The 26,944-nt window shown below is 51.0% G+C and overlaps 1 protein-coding gene across 5 annotated transcripts in view; it reads left to right on the top strand.

The window, feature by feature from the left end:
• The window catches only part of ZBTB16 (zinc finger and BTB domain containing 16), a 91,750-nt gene that overhangs the window by 4,205 nt on the left and 60,601 nt on the right, over nucleotides 1–26,944 (top strand). For 4 of the 5 annotated variants that reach the window (XM_038167637.2, XM_027444317.3, XM_027444315.3 and 1 more), the window contains exon 2: nucleotides 158–1,474. In XM_038167637.2, the coding sequence (XP_038023565.2) occupies nucleotides 228–1,474 (1,247 nt within the window). In that variant the 5' untranslated portion in view covers nucleotides 158–227. Of the gene's footprint in view, nucleotides 1–153; nucleotides 1,475–26,944 lie in introns of all 5 variants that reach the window. The other variant, XM_027444316.3, reaches the window with a different exon arrangement.

The raw sequence follows: 26,944 nt of genomic DNA, 5'->3' as shown, positions 1-26,944 counted from the left end.
GGAGCGCACAAACTTTTCGGTGCATCGTGACTCGCCGCCGAGCTCCGGCTAACCTCCTTCTCCTTCTCTCCTCCCCCGTCCCTCCTCTTTTTTTTTTTTTTTTTTTTTTTTTCTCCTCTCCTCTCCCCCCCCCTCTGTCTTTTGTTTTCGCAGATAGTCGGCACACAAAGCTGGTCCCAGATTTGAGCGACGACAAGGCACCCTGATGAGTGGACCTCGGGATCGCTATGGATTTGACTAAGATGGGCATGATACAGCTCCAGAACCCCTGCCACCCCACGGGGCTGCTGCACAAAGCCAACCAGATGCGCCTGGCGGGGACGCTGTGCGACGTGGTCATTATGGTGGACAGCCAGGAGTTCCATGCTCACAGGACAGTGTTGGCTTGCACTAGTAAAATGTTTGAGATCCTCTTCCACCGCAACAGTCAGCATTACACCCTGGACTTCCTTTCACCAAAGACTTTCCAGCAGATATTGGAGTATGCTTACACTGCTACCCTCCAGGCAAAGGTTGAAGACTTGGATGACCTGCTCTACGCAGCTGAGATTCTAGAAATAGAGTATCTAGAAGAGCAGTGCCTGAAGATCTTGGAGACCATCCAGGCATCCGACGAAAACGATGCCGAAGTCACCATGACGGATGGAGGTGCCGAGGAAGAGGAGGACAGGAAATCGAGGTACATCAAGGGTCTGTTCATCTCCAAGCATTCCAGCGAGGAGAGCGGCTACGCCAGTGTGGCCGGTCAGAGCGTGCCAGGAACCATGGTGGAGCAAAGCCCGTCCGTCTCCACTTCCTTCAGCCTCTCTGCCATGAGCCCCACCAAGGCAGCGGTGGACAGCCTGATGACCATCGGGCAGTCGCTGCTGCAAGGCGCCTTGCAGCAGAACGCCCCCGAGGACTCGCACACCACCAGCGGCCGCCACCCTGGCCTTGCTGAAGTCAAAACTGAAGTGATGCAGGTGGAAGATGCCTCCAGCCATGAGAGCCCCCAGACGGCAGAGTCCAGCACTTCCAGTGGGGAGAAGGCTGATGACAAGAGCAAGGAGGGCCCTGGCACCCCGACCCGCAGCAGCGTTATCACGAGTGCCCGTGAACTGCACTATGTCCGCGATGAGAGCACAGAGCAGCCTCCCGAGGCTGGCCAGGGGCTGCCACTGGGGCCGGAGCAGTCCACGGCCACGAGCGAAAAACCCCTGGGTGTCTACTCCGTGCTACCAAACCACAAAACTGACTCTATGCTCGGCATGCCACCCTCCATGCCATCCGCCCTTCACATGCAGCCAGCCCTTGCCGTGTCCATGGACTTCAGCGCTTACGGAGGGCTCCTGCCCCAAGGCTTTATTCAGAGGGAGCTGTTCAGTAAGCTCGGGGAGTTGGCAGCTGGCATGAAAACGGAGAGCAGAGCTGTGGGCGAGCAGTGCAGCGTGTGTGGGGCAGAGCTGCCGGACAACGAGACCGTCGAACAGCACAGGTGAGTCTTCGCAGCATCCAGCACCGCGTGTCCTCGGTTGCTTGTTTCGCTATCGTTGGGGTGTTACACGCCGTTTAAAACTACGTCCTTTCTTACTGTGTTTTATTCTTGAGGCAAATGTAACGGCTGGGCATGATCCTGAGAGTGGATTTTGATTTCTGACTGGGTGTCACGCACCCCGGTGCAAAGGGCTGGTGCAAAGTTCCTGCTGCGTCCCCAAAATGGGATGTGGAGCAGCACGCACGCTACCAGCCCGGTGTGCAGGGTCAGCTGTTGTAACTTTTTCAGGGCTGGCAGCTATACCAGAAGCTTCCTTCCAGCAAGTGCTGGATGGGGAGCATAGCCCAGAAGAGGCTTGAGGTATGGGTGTTTCTTGCAAGCACAAACCCCCCTGGTTTCCCTGGCCGGGGTCTGCAGAGCATCTTAGGGTTGCTGCTGTTTGAGTTTAAGGATCTGTGTGCATACAGCTGCCTGCAGACAGCACACCGTGGGGTCAGGCAGCTCCGTCTCACCCTCTGCCGAGAGCCTCCTGTGCAAGTAGCCGGTGCCTCTGTGCAGGGCTTGTTTCTGCAGGGAAGAGAGACCTACTGGGTTCTCATATCCCACTATGACGATGACGTTTGGGATTGCTGGGGTTTGCGGCTTGCTAATCCTGCAGTTTTACACCGTCTTTGTGATGCTGCTCAGCCTCCCGGGTCATGAAATATTTGCACTTTGCCCAAAGTAACATGTAGGTCAGGCTGGGATTGTTGTGTCGCTGGGGTGAGCCCGGAGGACTTGCGGTGCGACAGACCCGCGAGTCCGTCCCTGCAGCGAGGGGTTCAGCATTTAACCTTCAGCTGGGGTGGCTGCAGGTCTGCTTTTTGGGGGGACTGTGGTGCTTGCACCAACCCCCGCACCTTGGGGAGCTGCTGCGGGGCAGTAGCATGTGGGCTGCTGTCGGCACGTGCGTTCAGAGCTCCCCTGCTTACTGCCTCCCGCTTGTGGGACCAGAACTCGCTCTCAGCTTCAGCCAGGGGTAGGGGCACGGTGGCTGTGCACCAAACCAGTGCTGCACTGTGTGGGTCAAGCCCCTGGCACTGGCCCTGCCTCAGCGGGTGCAGCACGGCGCTGGCTGGAAGCGTGGCCGCAGCCCTGCCTGGGGACGGCGGTGCCGGCTGGTGCGGCAGCCCCGCAGCGAGGCTGGGATAAATGCTGCCAGAGCTCCCGGCAGCGTCCCTGAAGTGCCCGAACTGAACATCTTCTCAGAATTTTAATGAATCAACAAGTTAATTAGTCCTGATGTGCATAATGTGCTGCTGAGGCCGTGCACGCACAGGGACGGTGTCGGTGCCTGTGGGAGCTGCTGGCAGCATCTGGTCCTGCCCGCACGCTCGCTGCCTGCAGCGGCCACCCCGCACGCTGTGGGGTGACCCACGGCCAGCGCTGGGCCTCGGGGCAGCAGCCACGACTCAGCCACTGCCTCTCGGCTGCAGGGTGGCAGCGGCCACGCCACAGCTCTCAGCCCTGCGGAGGTTTGTCAGCTCTCAGCATCACGTCTCGGCGTAGCCGGTGACTCGGAGCCGCTGCGTGTGCTGCCGTGCAGACCCCGCTGACAGCACCCCTCCCAGCTCAGGCGGGTCCCTCCTGCTTTGTGCACCCGTGCAGAAGGTTCCTGCTTTGTTCCCCTGTATTGCGAGTGGCAGAGCTGGGGGTTTGTGTTTGCTAACCATGCAAGGGGCAAATCCTGCGTGCCCAAAGCTTTTTCCCTGGCCAGAGACGTGGCCGTGCTTGCCGTAGGGTGATGCAGGCAGAACGTCACCGAGGGAGAGCTGCAGTGAACACTCAGTGAGAATTTTAACGTGGCTTTCTGCCATAGTCTCCAGCATCCTCCTTTCTCCCCCCGAGGGCGAGAGTAGCAACTGATGCCCCTGCGTGTGCTGCTGAAACATCTCAGACAGGCTGTGAGAGGGCGGCGGTCTGAGCTTGTGCCGCCGGGGCTGCTCCTGCCACTGCTCCGTGGTCTCCCCCCGAGGCAGGATTTGGAGATGAGGGAGAGCAGCCCGGCCTGCTGAAGGAAGGAGCGTGCATCTCAAGCCGCCTTCCTGTGTTTGGAGGGTTCATTTTGACAACTGTAGCTACAATTGTAGCTTATTTCTTCCTTATTCACGATCTTTATCAAGAACTCCGATATGCGTTGCGCTCTGATGAGGTCTTGGTTTGCTAAAGGCATAGCCTTGAAGCCAATTGTTTAAGCCGGTGCCAAACTTCATTTGTGTGTTCTTACTTTCAGGCTGTATGTATGTGCAATCACCTTGTGCTGATAAACTTTTCAGAGCAATCCAAATCCTTTGAGCTGTTTTTAAACTGATTTGTAAGACGGTCCACGTTGAAAGGTATTGGGCAACAGTCAAATGAACTTTAAAAAAAAAGAAGCCTAAATCCAAGGCAGTTTGTGTGTAGACAAGGTCTCATGTGGCTTTTTTATAGTGTTTGCTTTCTAATACATGGTGAAAATTACCATTTCGAGAGGATTTGTGGGATCCTATTGTATTTATGGAGCTGTTAAACAGCATCCACACTCTACCGGGCTCTATAACGCTCTGCTGGAGCAGCTCTGCTGGTGGTGGCAGCTGCACCATGCTGCCTCCTCCTCGCTCCTGAACCCGCTGTGGGATAGGGCTGGGTGCAGTGGTCTGGGATGGCCTCCCCTGGCAGCAACCTGTAGAAAACTGCGGGTCTCGACAGCCTGAGCCAGCATCTGCTGCCACCCAGACTGGTGGATCCAGAGGCTGGTGGGGAGGGCTCTGGGGAGATCACCTGCAGCCTGTGTTGAGGCTCTGGTTCTGCGGCTGTCACTTAAAAACCCATCGCTCTAGGGGAAGCCAGCTGTGGGTTTGCATCAGGGTCAGGACATGCTGGAGGGACCACAGCGTCACCCGTGGAGTCGCTGCTTTGGTTGACCCGTTCCTGTTGTGCATCTGTTGGGGCAGTTTTGCCCAGCCCTGAGCACGGAGGTGCCAGGAGCATCCTCGTTCCCAGCTGTGGCTGCAGCCGGACCTCCCTTGCTTTGCTCTGCTCGCCCAGGATGCCACCCAGGTGTGCTCCCCCAGCACTGCTCCGGGCAGAGCCAAGGCTTTGGCAGCAGGGCGTCCCTGGCTGAAGGAGTGTTTCTGCCTGCTCCCCCTCTGTGGTTTTGTGTGCTTAGTTTTGTTCAAGACCCATGCTTTCAAGCCTCTCAAGTGATCTGAGCAAGCGTGGCGAAGGCGGCTGCTCGGGAAGGGCACCTCCAGTGCTGCTGGCACCACAGGGTGCTCGACTTCTCAGCCTGATGGCTTCTGAGTGCCAGCAAGTCCCAGCAGCGAGAGTAAGAGACCAAACCACTCTTTCTGTAAGGAGTGCACTTAATGAGCCAAGAGGATCCCAACATGTACAGTGTCTGTTTATGTTCCACAAGTGAGTGAATGCATATGGCGTGTGTGTTTGTTTACACACACACATGCCTATATATGTATAAATATATATGTTTGTAGTCTCGGAGCCTTCTGAGTGTTGCTCCCTTCTTCATTAGTATGGGAAATGTGTGCGCAAAGGAAAACAGACAGCAGAGTGTGAAGCAGCCTCTCCGCCGAGCTCTGGGGAGTGCCCAGGCACTGGCTCGGGCGCTGGGTGGGCACCTGGGTGAGCACCCACCCACCCGCTGCTCCCTGCTCGGAGCGAGGGGGGGGCATGGATTAGGGTCCCCCCACCTCCTGCCCCAGTGCAGGGGCCTCGTGGCACGAGCCTCTGCACCCACTGGCCATGGTCCTCAGGTCCCTGCCGAAGCGCCGCGGTTGGGAAGCTGTCAGCCACTTGGCGATCCGTTTTTCTTCTTACCGAGCTTATGATTTTGACTAATTGAGTGTGTATTGAGTCGGTGACTCTTTAATTTTTTTTTTTTTATAGAAGATTTCCTTCTAGGTTCAGTAAAGTTCAAACTTAATCTAATGTTAGTATTGATTGTCGCCTCTAATTGCAGACAAAAAAGCTATAGTTCAGTGGCCCTTTTCCGGTTTGTTTGTATGAAGAAAAATCTCGAGTTCTGAAGCGAGGGTTGTGCTGAGCTGCTGCCTGAGTCTGGAGTGATTTTTTCATCACGAAGTTAAATGCATTAAAACTTTAAAAAACGCGTGCTTTGTTTTGTTTTTATTTTTAATGTCGAAAGCTGCTGAGAAAGCTGTAGGTGGAGTTGTGATTCAGTGAAGCCCACGAGTGGCACGGTGCTCCCTTTTTCCTTTGGTGTGTCATCCTTCTCCTCCACCATGGAAGGGTTTGAAGGGCAAAGCATCCAAACCCATGGTCCTGTCTGAAGAATCACCTTAGTGCTGTGCTCTGGCAGCTTTTTATGCGTCTTTCTGCGACATGGAGATGCCTGGCTGAAAAATGAAAGTGCTCTGTGCGAACATTGTCATGAGACAGGTTGTGACTGGCACCAGATGAAATACTTAGCGTGGCTTTGGCTGGAAGGTTCTTCTTGTTCCTGCCGTCCTTAAATCTGCCTCGGTGGAAGCTTTTGTTAGTGTCTACCTCGGGAAGCCTCTCTTCAAATCTCCACGTCTGATTTTTGCAAGAGCGTGTGGTGCCAGCAGGAAGCTGAGCTCAGCGCCTTGCAAAGTGGGGTCTGCCACCACCTAGGTCCCCAAAACGCACGAGCCCTTCTGAAAATACGGATGCAAGTCTTGAGCTACTTGATGTTGTGCAGCAAACCAGAACAAACCTCACTGAATACATGGGTTTGAAAGGGCCTGTTGGCTGCTGCTTGTGTGCATACCTGGGGCCGCAGCTCGTGGGCTAGATAAATGCTCTCCCCCGTGCCCAGGGGCCTGGGAGCCAGCACTGGTGGCAGCCCCAAACCCTGCCGTGAAGGAAAAACACCACTTGCCACAGGCTGCCTGCGGCGTGTGATGGCTGGCAGGTCAATTCCTGTGGCGGGTAGCTTGTTGATCTGTCTGCGTGGAGCTGCAGCATTAGCACCGTAGCAAATCTTAAGTAGCTGCATAGGGAAATGGTACTGCTTTTGGCTCCTTCTCTGCCACCCTCACCTCCATTTGTCTTCGAGTGGATTAGCTGAGCATTGTAATACTAATGCCATTAGGCACATTGGCACTGCTCAACATGTCACAGTGAGAAACAGATGCAGTATACCATTAAAGCAATAAACGTGATAAATCAGATCCCAAGTGCTTTGTGAGATGTTATTAGTGTTAATTTTGGTAGCCTGATACAGTAGTTGTTTTTTATTTTATTTTAAGCGTTCAGCAATTTGTGTTGCACCAAGCTTGGCTGCAATAGAAACTTTAAAAAAAAAAAAAAGGAATAAATAATAATAATAAAAAAAAAAAACAGCAGCCCCCCAAACTCTGCCCATGATTATTTCCAGAGTTTGAAGACAACTTGGCAGCTCTTGTTTCTTGCTGATGGGCCTTATTAGTGGCACCTGGCATCATAACCGGTTAATGGAAACCAGCGTTCCCCCACTGCGTGGCCGCTGACAAGTAGCTCTGTCAGTGCGGGTCTGCCATGCGAGGAAGCTCTTATTAGCTTTATGGGCAGGGGGACTTGCCCCGCTCAGGAAATGAATGTTGCAGCCAAGGTCCGCGGCGCTGACCCCGAGCGTGTAACCTGTGAGTGCCAGCCGAGACCCCGCGCAGGATGCTTGGGATTTCGGGCTTTCTCTGGTTCTTGTCATAAGGAAAGAGGGAATACATTGTGGTATGTTGCAGCCTTGAACTTTTGATTTATTCGGTGGGGGACTTAACCATTTCCATACATGGCTCGGAGCATGGAGGTGGAACAGCTCTCTTTGGCTTCGGTATTATTCAGTCAATTATCACGCATCTTTTTGGTGGTGTGGAGATCCCTTTTAAAGCAGAAGTCTGAAATTCCAATCAGAAAAGAACGAGTTTGGTTTTCCCCTTGCCCGGTGATGGTTTTTGCAGCTCTCCTGGCTGCCTGCCCAGGCTCGCAGTGGCGATGATGCCGGGGAGCCAGGAACCTGCGCGGGGCTGGCGTGTGTGGTGGCTCCTCGGGGAGGTGGGGAGGGAACCCGCTCCTCATTTTTTCCTCCTCTTGCTTCAATGGTGAAGGTTTGCGTGTCCTCTTTTTACCTGTGTTTGCCTCATGGCTTCTGTAAGGCAGGGGCAGCAGAGGGGCTTCCACGTGAGCGATGTGCGTGGGGCTGGGGATGCTGCCTGTCGCCCAACCTGAGCTCAGCGCCGCTTGTCTGGTTGTTATTTTTTTTTTCCTGAGAGCGTGCTTTTCACTTAAGATCATCTACGGCAGCTCAATAAGCGTTATGGACTCCTTTCAGTTCTTGTTATAACTTGCGAAGTGGTATTTGTTAAAATGGCACTTATTGATTTCATAGAGGAATCCTGAGAGAGAATGTGCTGTTTCAGGGGTGACAGGATCAAATCTTTTCTTCCCCTTCATGCGCAGAAATGCTGCAAGGCAGCACAGGCGGTTTGCAGCGGGGTATCTGTGCAGCCTTATCTGCTTCTACATGGTATCGGCTGTTTCCTTACCCTGCTGCATATATCTGTTTTTCTTCTGTATAGTAAAATGATCTGCATTTTCCTTTTTGCTCATAATTAGCAAGAATTTTCTTCTACTTCTTTTTTTTTCCCCCCCTTGACAACTTCAAGAGAGACTTTAAATGAGTAATTACTAAATATTTCCCGGCAGCCAAACACGGGGCCATGGCATCTCCTGTTGCAAAAGTGAAAAATATTTCTGTTTGCAGTTAATTTTAGTGGCAGGCAGATCATGTTAACTGGGTGTAATTGCTTCCAGATATGGCAGAGGGTTTTGTGTGTTAGGATGAAGGGTCTGGTAAGTGCTCACTTCCTGTGTAAATTAGCCTATTCCATTCATTCTTTCTTTCTGGGCAGCCCTGGATTGTGTCATTCTTCTTGCAATTTTTTTCTCTGGCCTGGTGTTAGGCAGCTAAGTGCTTTATAGTAGGTTTAATTCTTCGTTTGGCATCAGTCCCGCCTTTACCTTAGCAGGCGAGGCAGTGTCCAGATGCGTGGGCTGGGGTTTGAATGTCTGTCCCCGCTCCTCAGCCTTTTCTCCTGCAACAAAGCCCAGCGCAGCGTCCTGCTGCCTCCTCTGCGGGGCTTTGAGCAGCGCCGTGTCATCTCCCAAATATCCGTCCTGCTGGCCAGAATTACTTTTCGAATTGAGGAAGCGTGGCTGCGGCAGAGGATGCACACAGGCGCCTTAGAGAAATCGCCTTCGAGCAAGATTTTCAAACGTGCATCACGGTCTGTGCAAACCACACGGCCGATAAGCGATCACAGCCCTGCGCGCATGAGTGCTAGCAAAACACTGCCGCTCGCTTTGAGCCAAAAAGCTGCTCTTTTGGGTGCTGCCTCCGCTAGGCACGATCAGGCTGCAAGCGCCGCTGCTGTTGGTTTTTGTTTTTGTTTTGTTTTTTTGGTTTTGTATGGCTGACCAGAAAAAGTTAAACATGCGAGAGGTGCAGAGTCCGCAGGCTGGCCTCATTTCATGCAGCGTTACCGGCTGTGGTGTTCTCGTTTGAAGTGCTCGTTTGAAGGCTGAACATCACAGGTCTCGCTGCTCTTTCTGGAGGTTTGTTTTCTCTCCAGCTACAGCAAAGACCAGGAATTGAAAAATATCCTTTGGACAGATAGGCAGTGAAACACAGGGGATGTGAATGTACAAGAAATTAAGACAGAAGGATTTGCGTCACAGGAGGAATACAGAAAGCTTTGTGCATCATTTTGACTGAGCGAATGCAAATAAGGCAGGCACAGTCTGAGTGTGGAAGGGTTAGATACCTCGAATTTGGGCTTGTGAGCTCGAGTACTTTCCATTGATTTGTGACACCTATTTCGATTCTGAGGCTTGAGCCTGATTGTAAAGACCTGCTTGGGGCATTCAGAAACGCTGCTTATTTATTCACTCCGGATAATCTTTACACTGAAGTATTTCTGAAAGGGTTGTCATCATTTTTGAGCACTAGTTTGCATTGGCAACGTTTTGGATAACTTCTGCAGCTTACGTGCAGAGTAACAGATACCTCTACGGGGATAATAAATGCTGCTTTCTCAGATCAAGATACAATTTCTTTTTCTTTTCTTTGAGAACATCCACCAGCTCTGTCACTCTTCTACCTGAAGAGTGGTGTGAGGGCAGTTTGAATAAAATCGGGGTGCAGAGAAGGGTGGTAGGACTGATCCTGTCAGGCCCAGCCTGTGTGCTCTGGATGGCAGCCAGTGCAGTCTGTATCATTTTCGCTGTAGTGTTCTTAACTGATTTTAAGTAGATTATGGCTGGATACATGTCCCACTGTGCTAGTTTAGTTTTCCATTGACCTTCGTAATCTTGTTGCTGTTTTATTGGCAAGTTGTTTAATAAACAAGCCTGCAATATGCAATTTAGAAAATATTTCTCTATTTAGGCAAAAGTGGCATAATGTCTATTTAGTGCAGCTAGAACTGCTTGCAATAAATCCCTGCTAAACACAGCGCTTTGTTACCTGTGTCAGCACGGGAGATGTTGTTTGTCTGTGTATCAGCTCAGCCGATAACCCCACGCTCTGCTCAGCCCTGTATGAGGACCGGGTTGCTTGATGAGCACGGGTTTCACGCCCAGATGGGTGCTGGGGGGGGGACATGCGGTGGCCAGGCTGGGCAGAGCTGCCCAGGAGGGGCTGGGGGGGCTCCACGGGGCACCCCGGGGCACTGGCTGTTAATGGGGTGACACCGGGCGGCGCAGTGTGGTAGGAGCAGGGCGCCTCTGCTCCTGCGTGTGACCTACAAAACAGGCAGAAATCGAAGGAGTGGAAAAACAGAAAGAAACTAAAAAACCCTGAAACCCCAAACACCAGGGCATTTCCATTACCTGCTTACTCAGAAGGACGGAAGGAGAGCAAGTAAGCGGCTGGAGCCGGTGCCAAGGCAGGCACGCAGGCCCTTGCCGGCCGTGCTGTTGTGCTAGCAGACACAGAGGTGTTTGCAGCGAGCAGAAAGCGACCTGCCACCAAAACGCCCGTGTGGTTCCCAGCTGCCATGGGGCACCCTGTCCTGGGAGCTCGTCCTTCCCACTGCAGGGCTGCGGGCCCTGGGAAGGCTACAAACACGTTTTCCCATTGACTTGGTGAGGACTTGTGTTGATTTGTAATTTCTCCAGGCATTCTAAAATGTACAGTCTCATTTCCTTTGTGTTAATTAGAATGTATATATATACACACACATAAAAATACATAACTACTGCCTATCACGGCTTTGTTTTAAGATCTGTGTGTACACACTGTACTGTAACAGCATGTGCGCTCTGTTTGCGTATCCAGTGCTACAGTTGAAATTGTTTTTATGCTCTTGCCACCAAGCCTGGGGACACTGTGCTGGCAGTGGACTCAGTGTGCTTTGCCCTTTGTCACCTTCCCTCATTCTTTTCTCTGTGCATTATTTATAGTAAATCATATTAGAAAGGAGTGTTAAGGAGGAAGTGTGATTCATCCTCCTTGAAACCATTGATGACATAAGTAAAGGCAAAATGCTTACTACGTGTTTTTTATTATGGTATTTAAGGACAGGTTGTACTAATTTTGTAGTGTACAGAGTAAACCTGTGAACATTATGAATCTAAGAAATTAGATTTAACCACAGCGCATACCACACGTTAAAAAAATTCAACGAAAACCCACACAGACTTCTTGGAAGCGTGCACATGTGAAAGTGCAAGGCTTTCAGGACAGCTGCTGGCTTTCCAGATTTTACTCCGTACCGTTGGCTTTCAGTCGGCTGGGCTAAGGCTTCTCATGGGTTTGCTGGGACTTGCTCTGGCGTGGAAGTGGGGAAGGTGATGACCTCGTGAGTCTTGCCTTGCTTTCCAGGGCTGCCCTAGTGCGGGATGAATGTGAAGCTGATGAGCATCAGTCCGGTGTCACTGTTGATACCTGATGCTCTCGCCTGTTGCAAGTTACAAAATTTGGGAATGCAGTTTCTGAATTCCCTCCTCTGTTTTCTCATTATAGCATTAATGTGCTTGGGTTTACCAAAGCTCTTGCAAGAGGTGCTCTGATTGTTCATCTGTTCTGGTAAACAGGGGAAAAACCTGTGCAAAGCCAGCGAGTGGGGTGCCCTCAGCATCCTTGCAGAGAGGAGATGCTTGGTGCAGGGCAGCTCCGTGGCAGGCGCCGTGCCAGGGCGGAGGGACAACCCCACGCCATGCATGGCCGCAGCTGACAGCCTTTGATCTGGTGGCAGATCTCGCGATGTGAGCTGCTTGGTCGTGCTCCCCTTCCAGCCTTCAGCATTGCCACGTTCTCAGCATTGGCTATCGGTGTCAAGAGACGGCATTCAAAGCAAAGGCACGCCACGAGCCCTCACCTCCAAATGGCTCGCAGATCGCCCGTGGAGGCTGGCCGCTGAGCCGAGCCGCACAGCTTGCTGCTGGTGGCACGGAGCAGCTCGTGTTGGTGCTGGGTATCTTATCTCGGGCTGGGCACGGGCTGCGGTCGCCGCACAGGGCTGTGTGATAAGGCAGCAGGCGTTGTGTGCCGCTGCCTGGTGGTCTGCTCGCCGCCGCCCCTCGCGCCCCCGGCACGTCGCAGGCAGCGGTGCAGGTTCTCCGTCCCCCTGGCCCTTTTCTGCGAAAAGCTGAAGCATTCAGAACCCAAACCCTCTTTACCTTTCTATTTGGCTCTCTTGCTATTTTTACCAGTAACGCGGTGACTTCCTCTTTTCTTTCTTCCTTCCTCCTTTTCTTAGAATATATCCAAAGTGCCGAGAGGAGGCACAAGACAGCACTTCTGCGAAGGAGAGGGGCCACGTGGCTGCTAGGGGGGCTGGTGGTGCACAAAGCCACGTTGCTGGTGGCAGTGTGAGCTTCTGGGGTGCTGCCAGGGAGCAGCAGGAGCCGGTGACGGAGGCTTTGCTGCCACCCGTGGTGCCGGGAGCCCATCCCTGGGCTGTACAGCCAGCAGGAGCCCCGCTTCCCTCCCTAAGGGATCTTTTCCAGGAAATTTGTAACTTAGATCAAAACCTTTCCCGTGGGGAAATAAGCGAAAACTTGCTGTTATTTTTGAGCAGAAACCTCTTTTTGCTTCCTGGGTCCCTGCCTCTTTCTGCTTTCAAGAGCAGGGGGCCGGGATGGGGGGGGGGGAGTTCTCATTTTGACATGCTGTCCCCAGGCATTTTGGTTCATTTGAACTCGGGTGAAGGGTGGTTTCTCGCTGATTGCTGGGGTTTCTGTGCCTTGTGTTTTCTGGGGCGGAGGGAAGGGTGGCTCCTCGGGCAGGGGCAGTGCGGTCACGGCCCGGTGGGAACTGGGGCACTCCTGACTCCCAACCCAAACCCGCACTGAGTCAGCAGCGTGGGGCTGCCCCGGCCCTGCCCAGCACTGGGGCAGGGGCGCGGGATTTAAGGATGCAGAGGCAGTCACTGGTATTGATTTTTGGCTTATCTGACCCTTTAGCTAGAGGCGGCTCTTCCCTCAGCGTCTAACCAAATGTAACTTAAAGCAACAAAGAAATGTATATCATCCTTCCCTTGCGTTAATTAGGGCTGGCCAATGCATTATTTAGTGGGGTGGGAGTTGCTGTGGGCTTGCCCCGTGCATGGGGAGAGAGCTCCAGGGGTTCTGTGCTCCGTGCAAGCAAGGCTGGGGGCAGTGGCCAGCAGCCGTGGCCAGCTCTGGAGCTGCCTCCTGCCCCGACCTCGTGTTTCGAAGGGGGACCTGCCCAGCTGAGCGCTGCATCTCGGTGCAGGATGTGGTTGAGGGGGACCGCTGGGAGGACGGGCACTGCCCAGCCCCGCCACGGGCAGCTGCGCAGCATCCTCCACCCGCTGGAGGTGGAAAACAGCTCCCTAATTAGCACCTTTGTTGCTAAGTGAATGGAGCTGCCGTGCGTGGCGAGCTTCCCGATACTGATACGTGTGTCAGAGAGGGGGTCATAAAAAGCGCACACAATGCCTCATTGTGCAGCCGTAGGTATTAATGCACCGCAGCCTGTTTGCTCGCCTCGTGACAATGGTCAGGTAACGTGGGCCAAGGACAAGAGGCAAATGCAGTTTGTTTTTCTCTCCACCCCCCCCTCCCCTCCTTCGTTTGCTTGGATGTTTAGTGCTACCCACAAATGCAGTTGGTGGGGACAGATAAGAATCACTGACCTACAGCAAGTAATGGAGACTTTCTTCCTGCCAAAATTAAAAAACAAAAACACCCACGTTGTATTGTGTTTATAGAGCAGGGCTGTGTCTTGCAGGCGCAGTGTGCCCTGCCGTTGGTCCTGGCCTGCTGAAATTTCTCTCGTGTAAGCTATGAGTGGATTGTTTTTTGGTTTTTTTGCATCTTCAGTGTGCATGGCCCCGTGCGTTTCCCACCGTGTGTGAAGTCAGCTGTTAAATGTCTGCTCCGCTGCCAGCACCTGCCCGCAGGGCCCGGCACAGCTCCACGGCACTCAGCTGTGTGGGTCCAGTCCCCGGTGGGTGTGAGAGCAGAGCCAGCAGGCTCCTGTCCTGCACGGTGCCGGGACTGCGGGGAAGGGCCTGGTGCAGTGCCAGGGATGTCGGGCTCTCTTATGGATGGGCCATTGGAGGAGCGTTGTCTTTTTTGGCTGCTTTTCTGTCCATTAGCTCTGCGATAAATTAGGCCGTGGCTGGCATCTCCTCACTCTTTAAATAAATTTGCCTTTGGAAAGTACCTGCTACGTGGTGATGGAGCTGCACTGAAAAGAATCGAACAAAATGCCTGGACAGCGCCAATCCCCCCCCCCAGCCCTCCTCTTGAATACAGATATTTTAAAAGCGGAAAGTGGCATTAGATGGAGGCCTGGAAGCAGGGCAGGTTTTGGTTAAACGTCGCTTCTGGAGCTGAATCTCCTCAAACAGGAGCTGCTGATGGTAAGCCCAGGCTGGCCTCGCATTCAGCTGCAGCACTCGGTGCCCGTGCCGGTGCCCGTGCTGCTGCCGCTCGCCCTGCAGGCAGCCAGCGTTGGGAGCCCTGCAAGCAACAGAACAAGAGGCCAGGCAGAAACCAGTAGCCAAAGAGCAGCTGGACCCAGCGAGGTGTCCCCAGAGCTTATGGGGGTCCTGTGTCAGCTGCTGGCTTTTGGGGCAGCACCACCTCGGGGCGGGCAGGTCAGAGCCTGGTGCTGTCATCTGCCCCTCCAGGGCCACGCGGGGCTTGGGGAATTGCTCTGGGTGGCAGTGGTGGTGGTGTGGGGCTGACGCAGGGCTTCGTGTTTGTTAAGGTGTCTTCTCTGTTCAAGGGGAATTGCGGTTTGGGGCTGGCTGTGTGTTGTACGTGGTTGCTTTTATTTAAATGTATGTTGGCTTAGTTCTTGCTTCAGCCACTCCATTTTCCTGGGGTAGGATTTTTTTTTCCCTGTTATTAGCTAATGAGCTGATTCTTTTGCCATTTTTAAATAACTGTATTTTTCCTTCAACATGAGAAAGGGGAACTGTCTTTTCTCAATAGCATAGCTCTCATAAGTCATCGAAGGCATGAATTTACCATTATTCCACACAAATATGTGGATTACCACACTTCTTATTTCTTAGGCTTGAATTGCTGAATCATGGAAGCAGAGTGACAGAAAATGTTTGCCTACATGATTTGGGGAAAAAAAAAAAGGCATGTTTTTAGAGCTGCTTGAGCAGCTGCCGTGGCGGTCGGGCTCTTTCTGCCCCTTTCACAGTCACTGGTGTCCCTGCGAGGTGGTGGCGACGCTGACGGCCACCTCCTTGGGTGGCATCTCCAGCGCTTCAGCCGTGGTTTTGCTGCAGGCCTCTGTGCTTTTATTTTCAATTTTGTCACCTTTCATGCCCTGTGTGGGCCAGGTCAGGCATGAAGCAGCTCCAGTCCCGTGAAGCTCGGGATGGGACCTCATGTGATGGTGTGAGGCTGGGCTCCAGCAGTTACAGCCCGCAGCGTGGTCAAACGCCGCTCTGTTTGGATTGCCAAGGCCCTTTGATTCTTCCTGCATCATCTTCCACATCCTGGCCCCGCGCCGCGGAGCAGGGCTTTTATTATTTTATAGGTGCCGTAACAGTCAAAGGATGCTGTGCAGCGGCTGCTGGCAGGGTCTCCCCCACCTCGCTGCTCAGCGCTGCTCTGCAGCAGTCCCTAATTCACACCCAGCAAGGGCTTGTGCACCTTTCAGAAAAAAATCATCTTTCCCTGTTGAAGTTCGTGGACTCGTGCTTTGTTTTTTTTGCCCAAATACTTGGGTGCCACGAGTATCGATTGCATGACCTGACTGCTCATTTATACCTAAGATTTTTTCATGCTTTGCCTCAGTCACTCATTCATGTGAGGCTTCTCCCCATCTCCCTATAACAGGGTTTGGCTATCTGGGGGATGTATTTGGGCTGTCCTTCCTGGGGTGTCCAGAACTTTTGAAAATAGTACACTATATGGTGAGAAGTACAATGTCATCAGAAAAAAAAAAAAAAGGCAGAGCAGCATGGGGTTGAATTTAGGTGTGTTCACGGGGTTGAATTTAGGTGTGTTCAGTTCAATCCAGCGTTGTAACCACAAAGCATTCCTCCTTGGGCTGGTTGAAGACATCTGTTTGCGTTGTACAGGGCTGTTCGTTACAGAGCAGCAACCAGGGTAAAACATTACCTTGCAATTGCATAGTAGCGGTTTTCTATCCCCCATGCTGTAAACATTTGTCTGAAATGTTGCACATATTGCTAGAGCAATAGCTCTGAAAAAATATTATCTTTAAAACAAAACAGTACCTCATTTAAGACTATTTTTCTGAGGAGTGCAAATAGGGGTAAAAATTAATGCATCTGTCTTTGCATAAAGATCTGATTGTTCTTATTGTTATCTCTTCTTAGCTTTGCTCTCAGAAAGATTGGACAGTCTTAAGATCTGCAAACAAAGTGCTAGCAAACTAGATGCAAAACTGACTGCAATTATTTTCAGTGCAGCACTGAGATGATCACAAAAAAATACATGCTAGGGAGCAGAAATGGTGCAGAGAAAAATTCTCACGTAAGAAATTATTGTTCTTGCAAGAGCAGATTTGAAATCTATTTAACTTTTCCATGTCCCATACCCTTTTAAATGTTTCAAGTGTATTCTCACTGATAGGTTACCTTTTCTTTCCCTGCAGGCTATAATTAGTGTCCTTTACACAGAATTGGCTTAGAATTGGATTTGAAGAAGATAAGAATCAAATTACCAGTATTTATCTTGTAAATTCCAAAAGATCTACTTAAAGACACTGTATAAAAAGGATTTTTAAAAAGTTTGTACTATGAAAATGCAAACCTCTAATGGGTACAACCGAAGGTTTCGTTAATGTTAGATCTGCAAAACACCCTTAAACAAATGCGGAATTGCCAAAAGTGTGAGTACGGGCAGGAAGGCATCCCTTCCTCCTGCCATAACTCTGCCTGCGGGCTTGGCAGGCGGGCTGCCGGTGGGGTTTGCTGGATTCCACACATAACTATTTGTAGGCAGTTTTATTTTTATTTAATTGAAAGTAACTATCTCAAGATTCAATCCTCTAGCAGCCTGCTTTTGCTATTAAAATAGATGCTATCTTGTTTAACGTGTTGACCCTTTTCCGGATTGACGGACAACCAGTGCCGTCTGTGGGTTGCCTCCTTCCCCAAAGCACGTAGACATAGCGGGGGCTCTAATGCCTTAAGTTGCTTTAATTTTATGCTAGATGTAGTTTAGCCTTTTAACATGTGTTTATGTATTTTTTTTCTTTCCACAAAGGGCATTGCTCTTTTAAAACATGTTAATTCTTCCATTAAGCTGTTGCGTTAGATAGACTGTACCCCACAAATCCTGTATTAATGCAACCGACGCTGGGCTCCCAAGAACTGAAAGTGAGGGTTTCAGCAGCAGCAGCACCTTACACAAGTGTTTCTGTAATGTTACGTTATCTCTTGCTATTTACTCAGTAGCGTTAAACAGCTTTATTTTCATAACCTGTTGGATTTTTTTTTTCTGTCTGGGTAAGTGTGGTGCAAGTGGTGTTGATTGTGACACCGTAGTGAAACAGCTCATAAAGGTCAGAGTACACTGGTGAAGTTTAGCACCAGCGTGGTGAAGAAATGTGAGAAAGCTGAGATAGCGTTAGCTGGAGATGGGTGCTTTCAGCATGTCTAAAACGGGCTGATTTCATTCTTTGCTTTCATGGCTGTTCCCAGGTAGGCTGGAACAGGTCAGAAAAGTCTTCCAAATCCAGCATCCTTCATCTTCCTCCAGTTTCCTCTGATTCCCTCCCCTCTTTGTTGTGTGGACTTTCAGATGACAAGGCAAGTTGAGTACAAGAAATGGATGGAGGTAATTTCAGTGGGTTCTGTTTTGACAGAAATTAAGCATCTGAATTTAAATTAAGGAGACAGAGAACCCAGGCAGCTGAGACTATATTTTCATAGCGTAAACAGTTGCAGAAGAAGATTAATAGCATCTGTGTAAACAGTTCGTTGCGGTGGAGAGGGGCTTTTTTTTTGATAGTTAGAAAATACTGACAACTGCTCGGAGCAACAACCGCCATACCTTGCCTCCTGTTTGCCTACAGCATGGCACAACCAGACGTCCCTATGCATTCAGCCTTCCTGTCGATTCTACAGTAAATATTTCAGACACCCTCAGTCTAGCTCTCCCTTCTTGCAGTAAATTACATATTAAAGTAGCCTGGTAACTGAGCACTGGTTGCTGCGCGATAAGGTCCGGGAAATCAATATGTTTGCCATGTGCCTGCTTGTTTATGACACCTGCCTGCAGAACAGTTGAGCAATGTTCTGTTTGCCAAGGCTGCACTTCGGAGGCTCGTATCCTCCTAAAACAGAGTCATGATCTTACAGGAGAAGGTGCAACAGCAGCTATTGATTTTTGCTCCCTGAGCGTGGTATTACACGCGCAGAACAGGGCTGCCTGACAGCCGCTGAGCAGCCTCCTTTTGCAGGGGGGAGAGAGGAGAATGGTAAAATAATGTGAGTGATGATATTTGATTATACTGCACAGCCGTGCTGACTTGAGGGGAGGCTGGCGGGATGAGAGATTGGGTCACATCTTCATTCATCTTCAGGGCTTCTCCCTGGCCCCTGTGGGTCTTTGCACCACTCCCCTTCTCCACCCCCTGCAGCAGGTAGGGGAGCAAACCCCTGGTTTTAAATTCCCCATTAACATGCCTGGGAGGGGAGGCAGTGGTGCAGATGTGTGGGGCAGTGAGATCTCCTGATGTGCTGGCTGCTGGCAGGGACGCATGCTGGTGCAGCACTCAGTGCAGAAATGAGGACCCAGACCCCAAATCCCAGCACGGGGCAGCCTTGTGCCCTGAGCCCCTGCCACCCGAAGCTCCTGCCCTGCTGGTGGCTGAGGCTCTGCCAGCTTTGGTGCTGGGCTTGAGCCCCTAGGGAGGCATTGGACCAAGCACAAGCCCCCAGCAGGGACTGGAGGTGCTGCCTCCTGCAGCACTACAGAGGTGAAATGAAATCAGAGCCCTCAGTGTCATCGGTACATTCATTTAAGAAGCCAAAAATGTAGAGGAAAAAACAATGCAGGAATTTAAGGGGAAATCTGGATGACTCACTTTTTTTTTTTTTCCCAAATCTAAAGTTAGCAAGCTGAAGTAATTGACCTTTTGACCCAGATATGAAGTTGGGAGGTAAAAGACACGACTTGCAAGATTTTTGTAAAACTGTTGACCTCTTACAAGATTAAGTCAGAGATAATAGTAATTATAAACAGCTTACGGTGGGTCTAATCAATAGTGAACTTTACCTCCTTCCTAAAACTGAAGGTCAGGTTTTTACTGCAGTAAAGATAGCAATTGCTGGCTTTCACACCATTGCTAGCAGTAAATGTCTCTGTATGTAGGAAATCTGTGAACTGGGTGTATGATTTCCGTGGGTGCTCATATATGTGGAGGGGGAATGGACCTCGGTGCTCTTGGAAATTGGCTTGTGCCTGCTCGTGCTGTCTCCCACCGGGAACAAGGAGCACTTTGCAGATGCTGTCAGTCTGTCTGTGTGCGTACACACACATGTATATAAACACATGCTGTAGTGTAGCCCTTAATCTGGGGGACCTGTGCTATCAGCAGGGCAGCATAACACTTGTACAGCTCAAAGGAGAGGAAAACTCTTATTGAACTGCGTAGCAGTGTGTTTTCTGCTAGGGAAAAAATGGAGTCTTCAGATAGTGTCACTGTGAGCAATTAGCGAAATTGCAAAAGGAAAGGTTTCTGCCTCTTATTTCTCTAAATATGGTTGGTGTCTTTTTATTATACAGGGCAAGCAATTGTCCTCTGTATGCAGTGAGATTCCTTAGCAAACTCGTCACTGTAATAGTGATCAAAAAATCCTGAAAAGCAGAGCTCCTGGCTGCTGGCCATTCCTTACTGTGCTCCCTTTTGGATATAACATTTGGCAAAAAATAAGTTGGAAGCATCGCTCCTTTCCCTCAAAGTTTGCTTTCTAGCCTCAGTCAGGGGAGCCTCAGCCACCGCTGCGCTCCTGCTGTCACCCAGGTGGCCAGTCCCTGCTGGCTGTGTCCCACGGCAGGCAGTCGGCAGGCTTGTGCCCTCGGCTCCGTCCCTGCCTTTTCTTCTGCAGGCTGGAGTGCTGCCAGTATTTATGAAGTTAAAAGCAGTCGGGTACGCTGTCAGACTTAATATTGGCAAACAGCTTCTGTGTATGGAAATTTGTTGCCTGCCATTTATTACGGGGAAGTTATACTTTATCCATCTCTCTCCCCCCTAGCTAGTTCAAGAAAAGAAACCACAAATCTGCTTTTAAGTAGCCATAAATACACTCGCAGCGAACCCAGCTCATTATTGCAGGTGGTTAAAGGTACACGCGGGGTGGTTCACACGAGCCCGCTCAGGGCTGGGCAGCAGTGCCCACGAGGGGTCCTGTGGGATGGGAGGTGGGGGAGCCCCATCCCCAGCCCATGGGGACGCACGGCTCCGGGAGCCCTCACACCACTGCCCCGGCTCAGCTTGAGGTCCACGGAGCCTCTCGACGGCGTTTGGCTGCCGGGTAATAATTCCGACATTTCTGCAAACCTCCACGTCTTCCTTGTTTGTTTGCAAAACGCTGCCCAAGCGAGGTTTTTTGTTATGCTAAATCTCGTAGGTAAACTTAGAAGGAAGACAAATACTGCTCAAACTGTCGCCAAGGGTGCTATAAACACCGCGCTTGGACAGTGGCACCATTGAGACGCTTGCGTTCAGGAGAAGTTAATACAAAGGGAATGGGGTAGTGCGCAACTATGAAAAGGCAGTTTCTCTTCGTTTAGCTTTTAATTGCTTTCTTTCACTTTTTATGTATAAAAGATTGTCCATTTAATTAACTCAAGAATGCAATTTCAAAAACACTAATGCTTTACACATGATGGCTTTTAAAATAAAAGTAGCATTCTAATATCGCGTAGGGCTTTTTTCATGTATGCATTAACCTTTGCAGCAGCAGATTATTTTAGAAAGAAACGATCCCCCCCAACAGCCCCTGGAACAAAAGGGGATCTTGAATAGGAATCTGAAAGATTGTGAGCTTTTGATCCTCAGTTTACCTTGTTAATATTTCTGGACTGGCGGGAGCTCCCCTTTAGCAAACAGTAGGTGATTCCATCTGTTTCTTTGTCTTTCTCTGAATGTCACCTTTTAATCTCCCGCAAACAGCATAATGAGCCATATCATCTTTTCTTCTGCGGCCCGAGCACTAGAACAAGCGGTTTGCATGGCTTACAAAAGATCTCCGGGTAGAGACGAGCAGGGGTAGGAAAGTGAGACGCAGAACTCCATTGCTGCTCTTGCACCTCGCCACCAATTTTCATGATGCTGGCCCTGTTTTGTGCCGTGAAGCTGGCGTTTCCATCGCGGGCACGCTGCGATGAGCACGTGGGAGGTTGGGTACACGGGCAGCACCCCATCGGTGCCAGGTCCACGCTGTGCGTCCCGGTCTGCTGCTCCAAGAGTGGGGCTGGACCGTGGCAGCAGGGCACGGGGAGGTGGTGGCGCAGAGTTCCTCTAGCTCCAGGAAGCAGCTATCATTTCTGCGCGCGTTCTTCAAAGCACTGGTGGTGAGGAAGGGAGCCATCAGCCCGGTGTTGTTAACATTCATAGAGCAGAGCAAATGCAACCTCCAGCTGTGAGTCACCAGCCGACGCTGAGCTCCTGGAGGAAAGCTCAGCCTGCGTCCCTCTGCTCCGTGCTGGCGATGTATGGTGGGGATTTCTGTTGGTTTGGTTTGGTTGTTTGTTTTTATGGAGGTGCTTTACAATGGATGCACTCCTGAGCACAGCCTTGCTGCGACCCCTTGCTTAAAATACCCATTAGGGCCTTTTAAGGTCTGTTAGCTTTTAATGGACATGTTTAATCTCTACCAAATGGACTTGGGGCAGGGGGAAGAGGGGAAATACCAAGGGCAGGAGGTGAGAAAGGAATCGTCATCCGTCCAGCCTGCTTAACAAAAACCTGCCTGCATTTGCGGGTGCAAAACCTTTCGAATATTGCACTTGTTTCCCTGAATTTGCATTCCTGTTGCTGTGTGGGTACACGTCCAAGCAAAGCCTGTGCTGTAAGTAACAGTCCAACCACAAATTCTGGTTTATTGATAAACCTGAGGGCAGAGCCCCACGTTCCAGCAGATGCAGTGGTTGAGCAGAGGCGAGGGCACTGCGGCAGCGCAGGGGTCACCCGGAGCTGGACCCAGCAGTGAGACCCCAGCCACTTTCCAGCTGACACTTCGCAACATCTTGTGCTCCGAGGAACTGGGTTTGCTGCTTAATTAATTCCACATTTGCCTTCCAAGATGATTAAAGTGGTGCCTTTAGTCCATGAATTAGTGCCATTGTCTGAAGTCATCCTCGTTCTCCGGAGGGATCTTCTCCAGCACGGGGACTTCATGTGAGGGACTTCTTCAAGGCGACGTGCCTACTTCACGTGCTTGAGATTTATATGATAAATTTTTGCTTCCTGAATTATTCAAATTTCTCTTTCCATTACCTGGATTTCTTACACAAGAAAAAATCTGCCCAAAGTGGAGCGTGCAGCCTGCCCAGGGCTTGCAGGCAACACTTGCTGCTACGTGCGCGTGGTGCGATAGCGGTGATAATCACCAGAGCTGAGTCTGTTGGGCTTCTTTTGATATCAAAGGGGATTTTTTGCAACCGGCTCTGGAGAAAACACCAATTTTTTTTTTCTCCCCTTTGAATTAACATGTGCTTCTTCCCCCAGATTCAGGCAGGGAAGTCTTGTGGGAACTTTGAGACAAGTTGCTGGTTTTGTTTTTAAAAATCTGCACGCACACACACACCCTTTTTTTTGTAGCTTAGAAACCTCTCTTTGTGGCAGAAGGCTGGGAGGGTTTGAATACCACATACAAGCGTAGGAGGCTGACTGAGACCATACGGCTTTATCATTCATTAATTCCTGTGTTCATTCATCCTTCTATTTAAACTTCTCTGTAAAGACGGTAGCTACAGATGGTCTTTTGGTACACGCTTTAGCTCGGAGACCTTGGCCCCGACAAAGGGGTACAGAGGGAGCAGCAGAGTGTACAAAATATTTCCAACCATTAGAAATCAAGTTCTTATTCACTGGCAGCGCCTGTTTTGAAAGTAAATTTATGCAAAAGCGTCATAACTTGAGAAACAGGACGTTTCCAAGAGTCGGACCTAATTAATAGGCGAACATTAGCCGTATTTTTGTTTATAGCTGTGCTTCAGAAACTTGAGGAGTAGCATTTCTTTAGCTGTATACTTCCTCTGTGTTGCACAACAGAAAACTCTCGACTTTCTCTGACACGACCAGCACTGCGTTTTAGAAAAGGAGTTAACAATTGTGGGTTTTGCATATTGTTTTTGCTCTGGATCACGCTTACCGTGTAAACTGGCAGTTTTCCTTAAACCTGCCAGCAGCATTTTTTATTTTTATTTTTTTATATTTTTCCCAGCACCCCCAGAATTGCTTTTTGCAGCTCCTGTGATGGTTTCCATGCAGGGAACTGGGGCCAAGCAGCGCTGGGACGTGGCGGGTGTTTTTCTGTAACGATTCACCACCCACGCCTGGGGATGGATGGGGCAGGGGTCCTCTCCCCAGCCCCGTGGCAGGTTCTTGGCGGAGCATGGACAAGGCACCCCTCGCCCCCAGGACCATCACTCGGCGTGGTGCTGAGGCTGCTGCATCCCACGGCACCTCGGGCTGGCTGCTGCTCCTCGCCGTGCGTTCTGTTTGCGCGAGCCTCGGTGCAGAGACATCTGTGCCGCATTCCTGACGCGTTTGTGTCAGGCTTTCCGTGTGGCCGTGACGCCGTGCTGAGCGGGGGTGTTACAGGGTCGGCGCTTGCTCCTTCGGGTGCCCCCGGCCGCTCCCGTGCGTGCCCCGGGCCGCGTGGCTGCCGTGTGCCCTGCAGCGCAGCGGGGGCCCTGCCCTCCCCTCTCTCCTGCACCCCAATGCCCTCCCAGGGGCTGAATGGGCTGCCCAGTCTCTGCTGCAAGGGTTTGGGCCAGTTCCCCTGGCCTTGACTGTCTCCCACGTTGCAGGCTCTCCCTGGGGGTCAGCATGGTGCTGGTGAGAAGAGGGCTTCGGGCACTGATCCTGCATCTTCCCCAGAAACCCACCTACCAGTGGGGTACAGGCTGCTGGGGGGGCTGGTCTCAGCCCATCTATAAACATCCTTCTTTGTAAAAAGTAATTAAAAAGCCAGAGGTGCAGCTGTGGAGGAATCACTGGCTCCTAGCAGGGACTTGCCACCTCTCTGACATCCTGTGGGGCTCGGGGTCCAAGTGCTGTTGTACAGGGGGGGCACAGCCAAAGCCACCCGGGATGTGCTGGGGGTGGCCGGGGACAGGCCACCGCCACTCAGGGGGCTGCGCAGCCTTCCTCTGTTCTGCATCTGGTTTCACTGGGGGTATTCAGGGAGTGCAATTTCCAATTACCCCTCATATGAGAACAGGTGCATGGGTGAGGTGTGTTAGTGGACCCTTCGGAGATGAGAGCATTTTGGAGGAAGCAGAGGAGGGACTGAGCAGGTTTCTCGCTGTTGCAGGAGTCGGCAAAGCTGGTGGCAGCTCCCAGGCGCTACTCGGTGTCTGCCCTGGCCCCTTTTGTCCTTCTGGGGCTGAGCCGGGCAGTGCAGAACGAGCGCCTGTTGGACGCTGTCCATGGATGCAGCTCGCCAGCTATTGGGGAGCGAAGGGGAAATAAAGGCATAAAAATGATGGAGCTCAGGGCTTTATGCCAACGTTTCAATCACGGTTGGGAGGCAAAATGCACAGGGCTCTGCCTTGCCTCCTACGTGCGTGTTTCACAGCGAGCGTGTTCATGGCAAGGGCAAGTATCAGCGCTGTCTTGTTTTCCTTGCAGAGACAGGGCTGCAGAAAAACCTGGCATGATGAGATGTGTGCTGCCCCGGGGGGTGAAGCACAGGGTGTGGGCACCGTGGGATCTACCCGGAGAGCCCCTGGCTGCGTGGTGTTGGGCACCGGGGGGGCGGTGTGCCGGCACTCGTGGAGCAAAGGGGCCCCCGCGGTTCCTTGCTGCTACTGGAGGTGGGGGAGTAGGAGAAATTTTAGCGTGGAGCTGCTCGCTGAGAGGCATCCCTGCTACATCTGGTCCCAGGGAAATTGAGCGGCGAGGTGAATGGCAGCTCGGGGTGGAAGCGTGGAGCCTTTCGCTAGCGCAGGGCTGCGGCGCCGGGGCTGCGAGCGGCTGGGTGCAGGGAGAGGCAGCGCGAGCAATTCTGTTTGCCTCCAGGACGCGGGATCTAATCTCACCATGATTAAGCTGATTTCGTTTTATAGATTGGAATTTCTCTGCGATAGAAACTGATGAGGCTAATGTGAAAAATTTACTTAATAAAAAGCCTCATTACCTGATGCTGAGGGGCTTTGCAGCCCAAGCAAGCGATGTGCAGAATGCTTTGGATGCGTTTCATCCTTGGTGAGGGAAAGTTGGGACTGAAAGTTTTCTGTAGGAAAAACTGAATTCTGTGATCTTGTTTTTACACATGCTGTGCTTAAATATTAACACCAATTGAGCAAATTGCCTTTTAACTGCCTTTATTTGCTTTCATTAACAGTATAATTTAAAAGCTCCAGAATTTGCATGGAACCTGTTGTGCATGTTGGGGAGGGGGGTGAAACTGTTCATAAATTAATTAATCGTGAGAAAGCCTCTTCCAAGAGGTCACGAAGCACAAGGACAGCTCAGGGATGACTGGGCTTTTCGCTGGAGTACACGGCGTGCTTTTGGCTGAGGCCGTGAGGGAGCAGAGCATGCCGTGAGGGCTTGCGCCTGTGTCATAACTTGGCGAACTCGGAAGGTATTTGTTTATTTTTAAGCAGAGCGTCTTTTAAGCTAAGTCAAACTAATTACACTGTAGCTTTCAGAGAGCTGAAGACAACGCTCTCGGTATTTGTGTACCAGGGTTAAAACGGATGCCAGGCTGCATTGTGGAGGAGGGTCTTTCAGTTAAAAAATAAAAAATAAAAATAAAAATAAAGAAAGAAAAAAGAAAAGAACTGTCTTGCTCGTGTCCCCCCCTCGCCTGCCCCTGTCCTCACGCGTGGGTGCTGGGTGCTGGCACGAGCCCCTGGCTGCAGTGTCCTTCCAGTGTGACATCTGCCTGCATTGTTCCTCCATGAGATTACTCGAAATATGCTAAAAGTTTCCAGAATGATTTCACCGAACCACTTGCTTCCTTCTGTACAGATGTTTTTGTGGTTTTGGAACCGAAGCCAAATCAAACATTATGAATGAGATACAGAGACCACCGTGTGCCATGCGATATTGAAAGCTCCTCCGGGAGTTCGTTTATACAAGCAATTTTGACACCTCTGGATTTGATAGCCGTTCCCGAAAAGTATGTTTTACTTAGGAGAGTTTCGCTATCAGATGGACTTTCTGATGGACTTGATCCAAGCCCTCGCTTTCCCATTCATTCCTGCTGTCAGTCACGGACACTGCCCTGCATCAACAATGCTCCTTTCTCTCCCAGACCGGGTGCACATCTTTTTTTTTTCTAGCCGTAGGAAAAATATTTTCAGAAATCATGCTTATGAAATGCTGATAATAAGCATCTTGTTTCTTCACCTTGGGAACTTGGTTGGGAAAACGGGAGGCTTGTGGCTGCAAATAGGCCCAGTAAAAATGCTCGTTGCTCCGAGACAGCTTTTTCTCTAACCTTTCACCCCCAGCAATCCTGATTTTTGCCCTCTTCAGAGCGTTCACCGTCTTCTACCTGGGAGGCTCCGTGGCATTTTAAAGAGGAGAGGAGAGGTGGGGCAAAGCACTGATTTCTGCGTGGTGCTTCTGTTCCAGGCATCTGGTTCTGAAAATGTTGGAATATGTTTCTAGCTTATGCTTTCACAGGGGGGGAACAGCTGATACCTCCTTAAAAACAGCCTATACAGAAGGAGCTAAGGTTACAGAGTTGGCTGCGAGCTGTGTTTGGGGCTTTTGCTTCTCCTTGTCATGGCTGCGAGTTGCATTTGATGACGATG

Source organism: Anas platyrhynchos, chromosome 25, assembly GCF_047663525.1.
Source record: "Anas platyrhynchos isolate ZD024472 breed Pekin duck chromosome 25, IASCAAS_PekinDuck_T2T, whole genome shotgun sequence".
Taxonomy (NCBI): Eukaryota; Metazoa; Chordata; class Aves; order Anseriformes; family Anatidae; genus Anas; species Anas platyrhynchos.
This window is presented reverse-complemented; position numbering and strand designations above follow the sequence as displayed.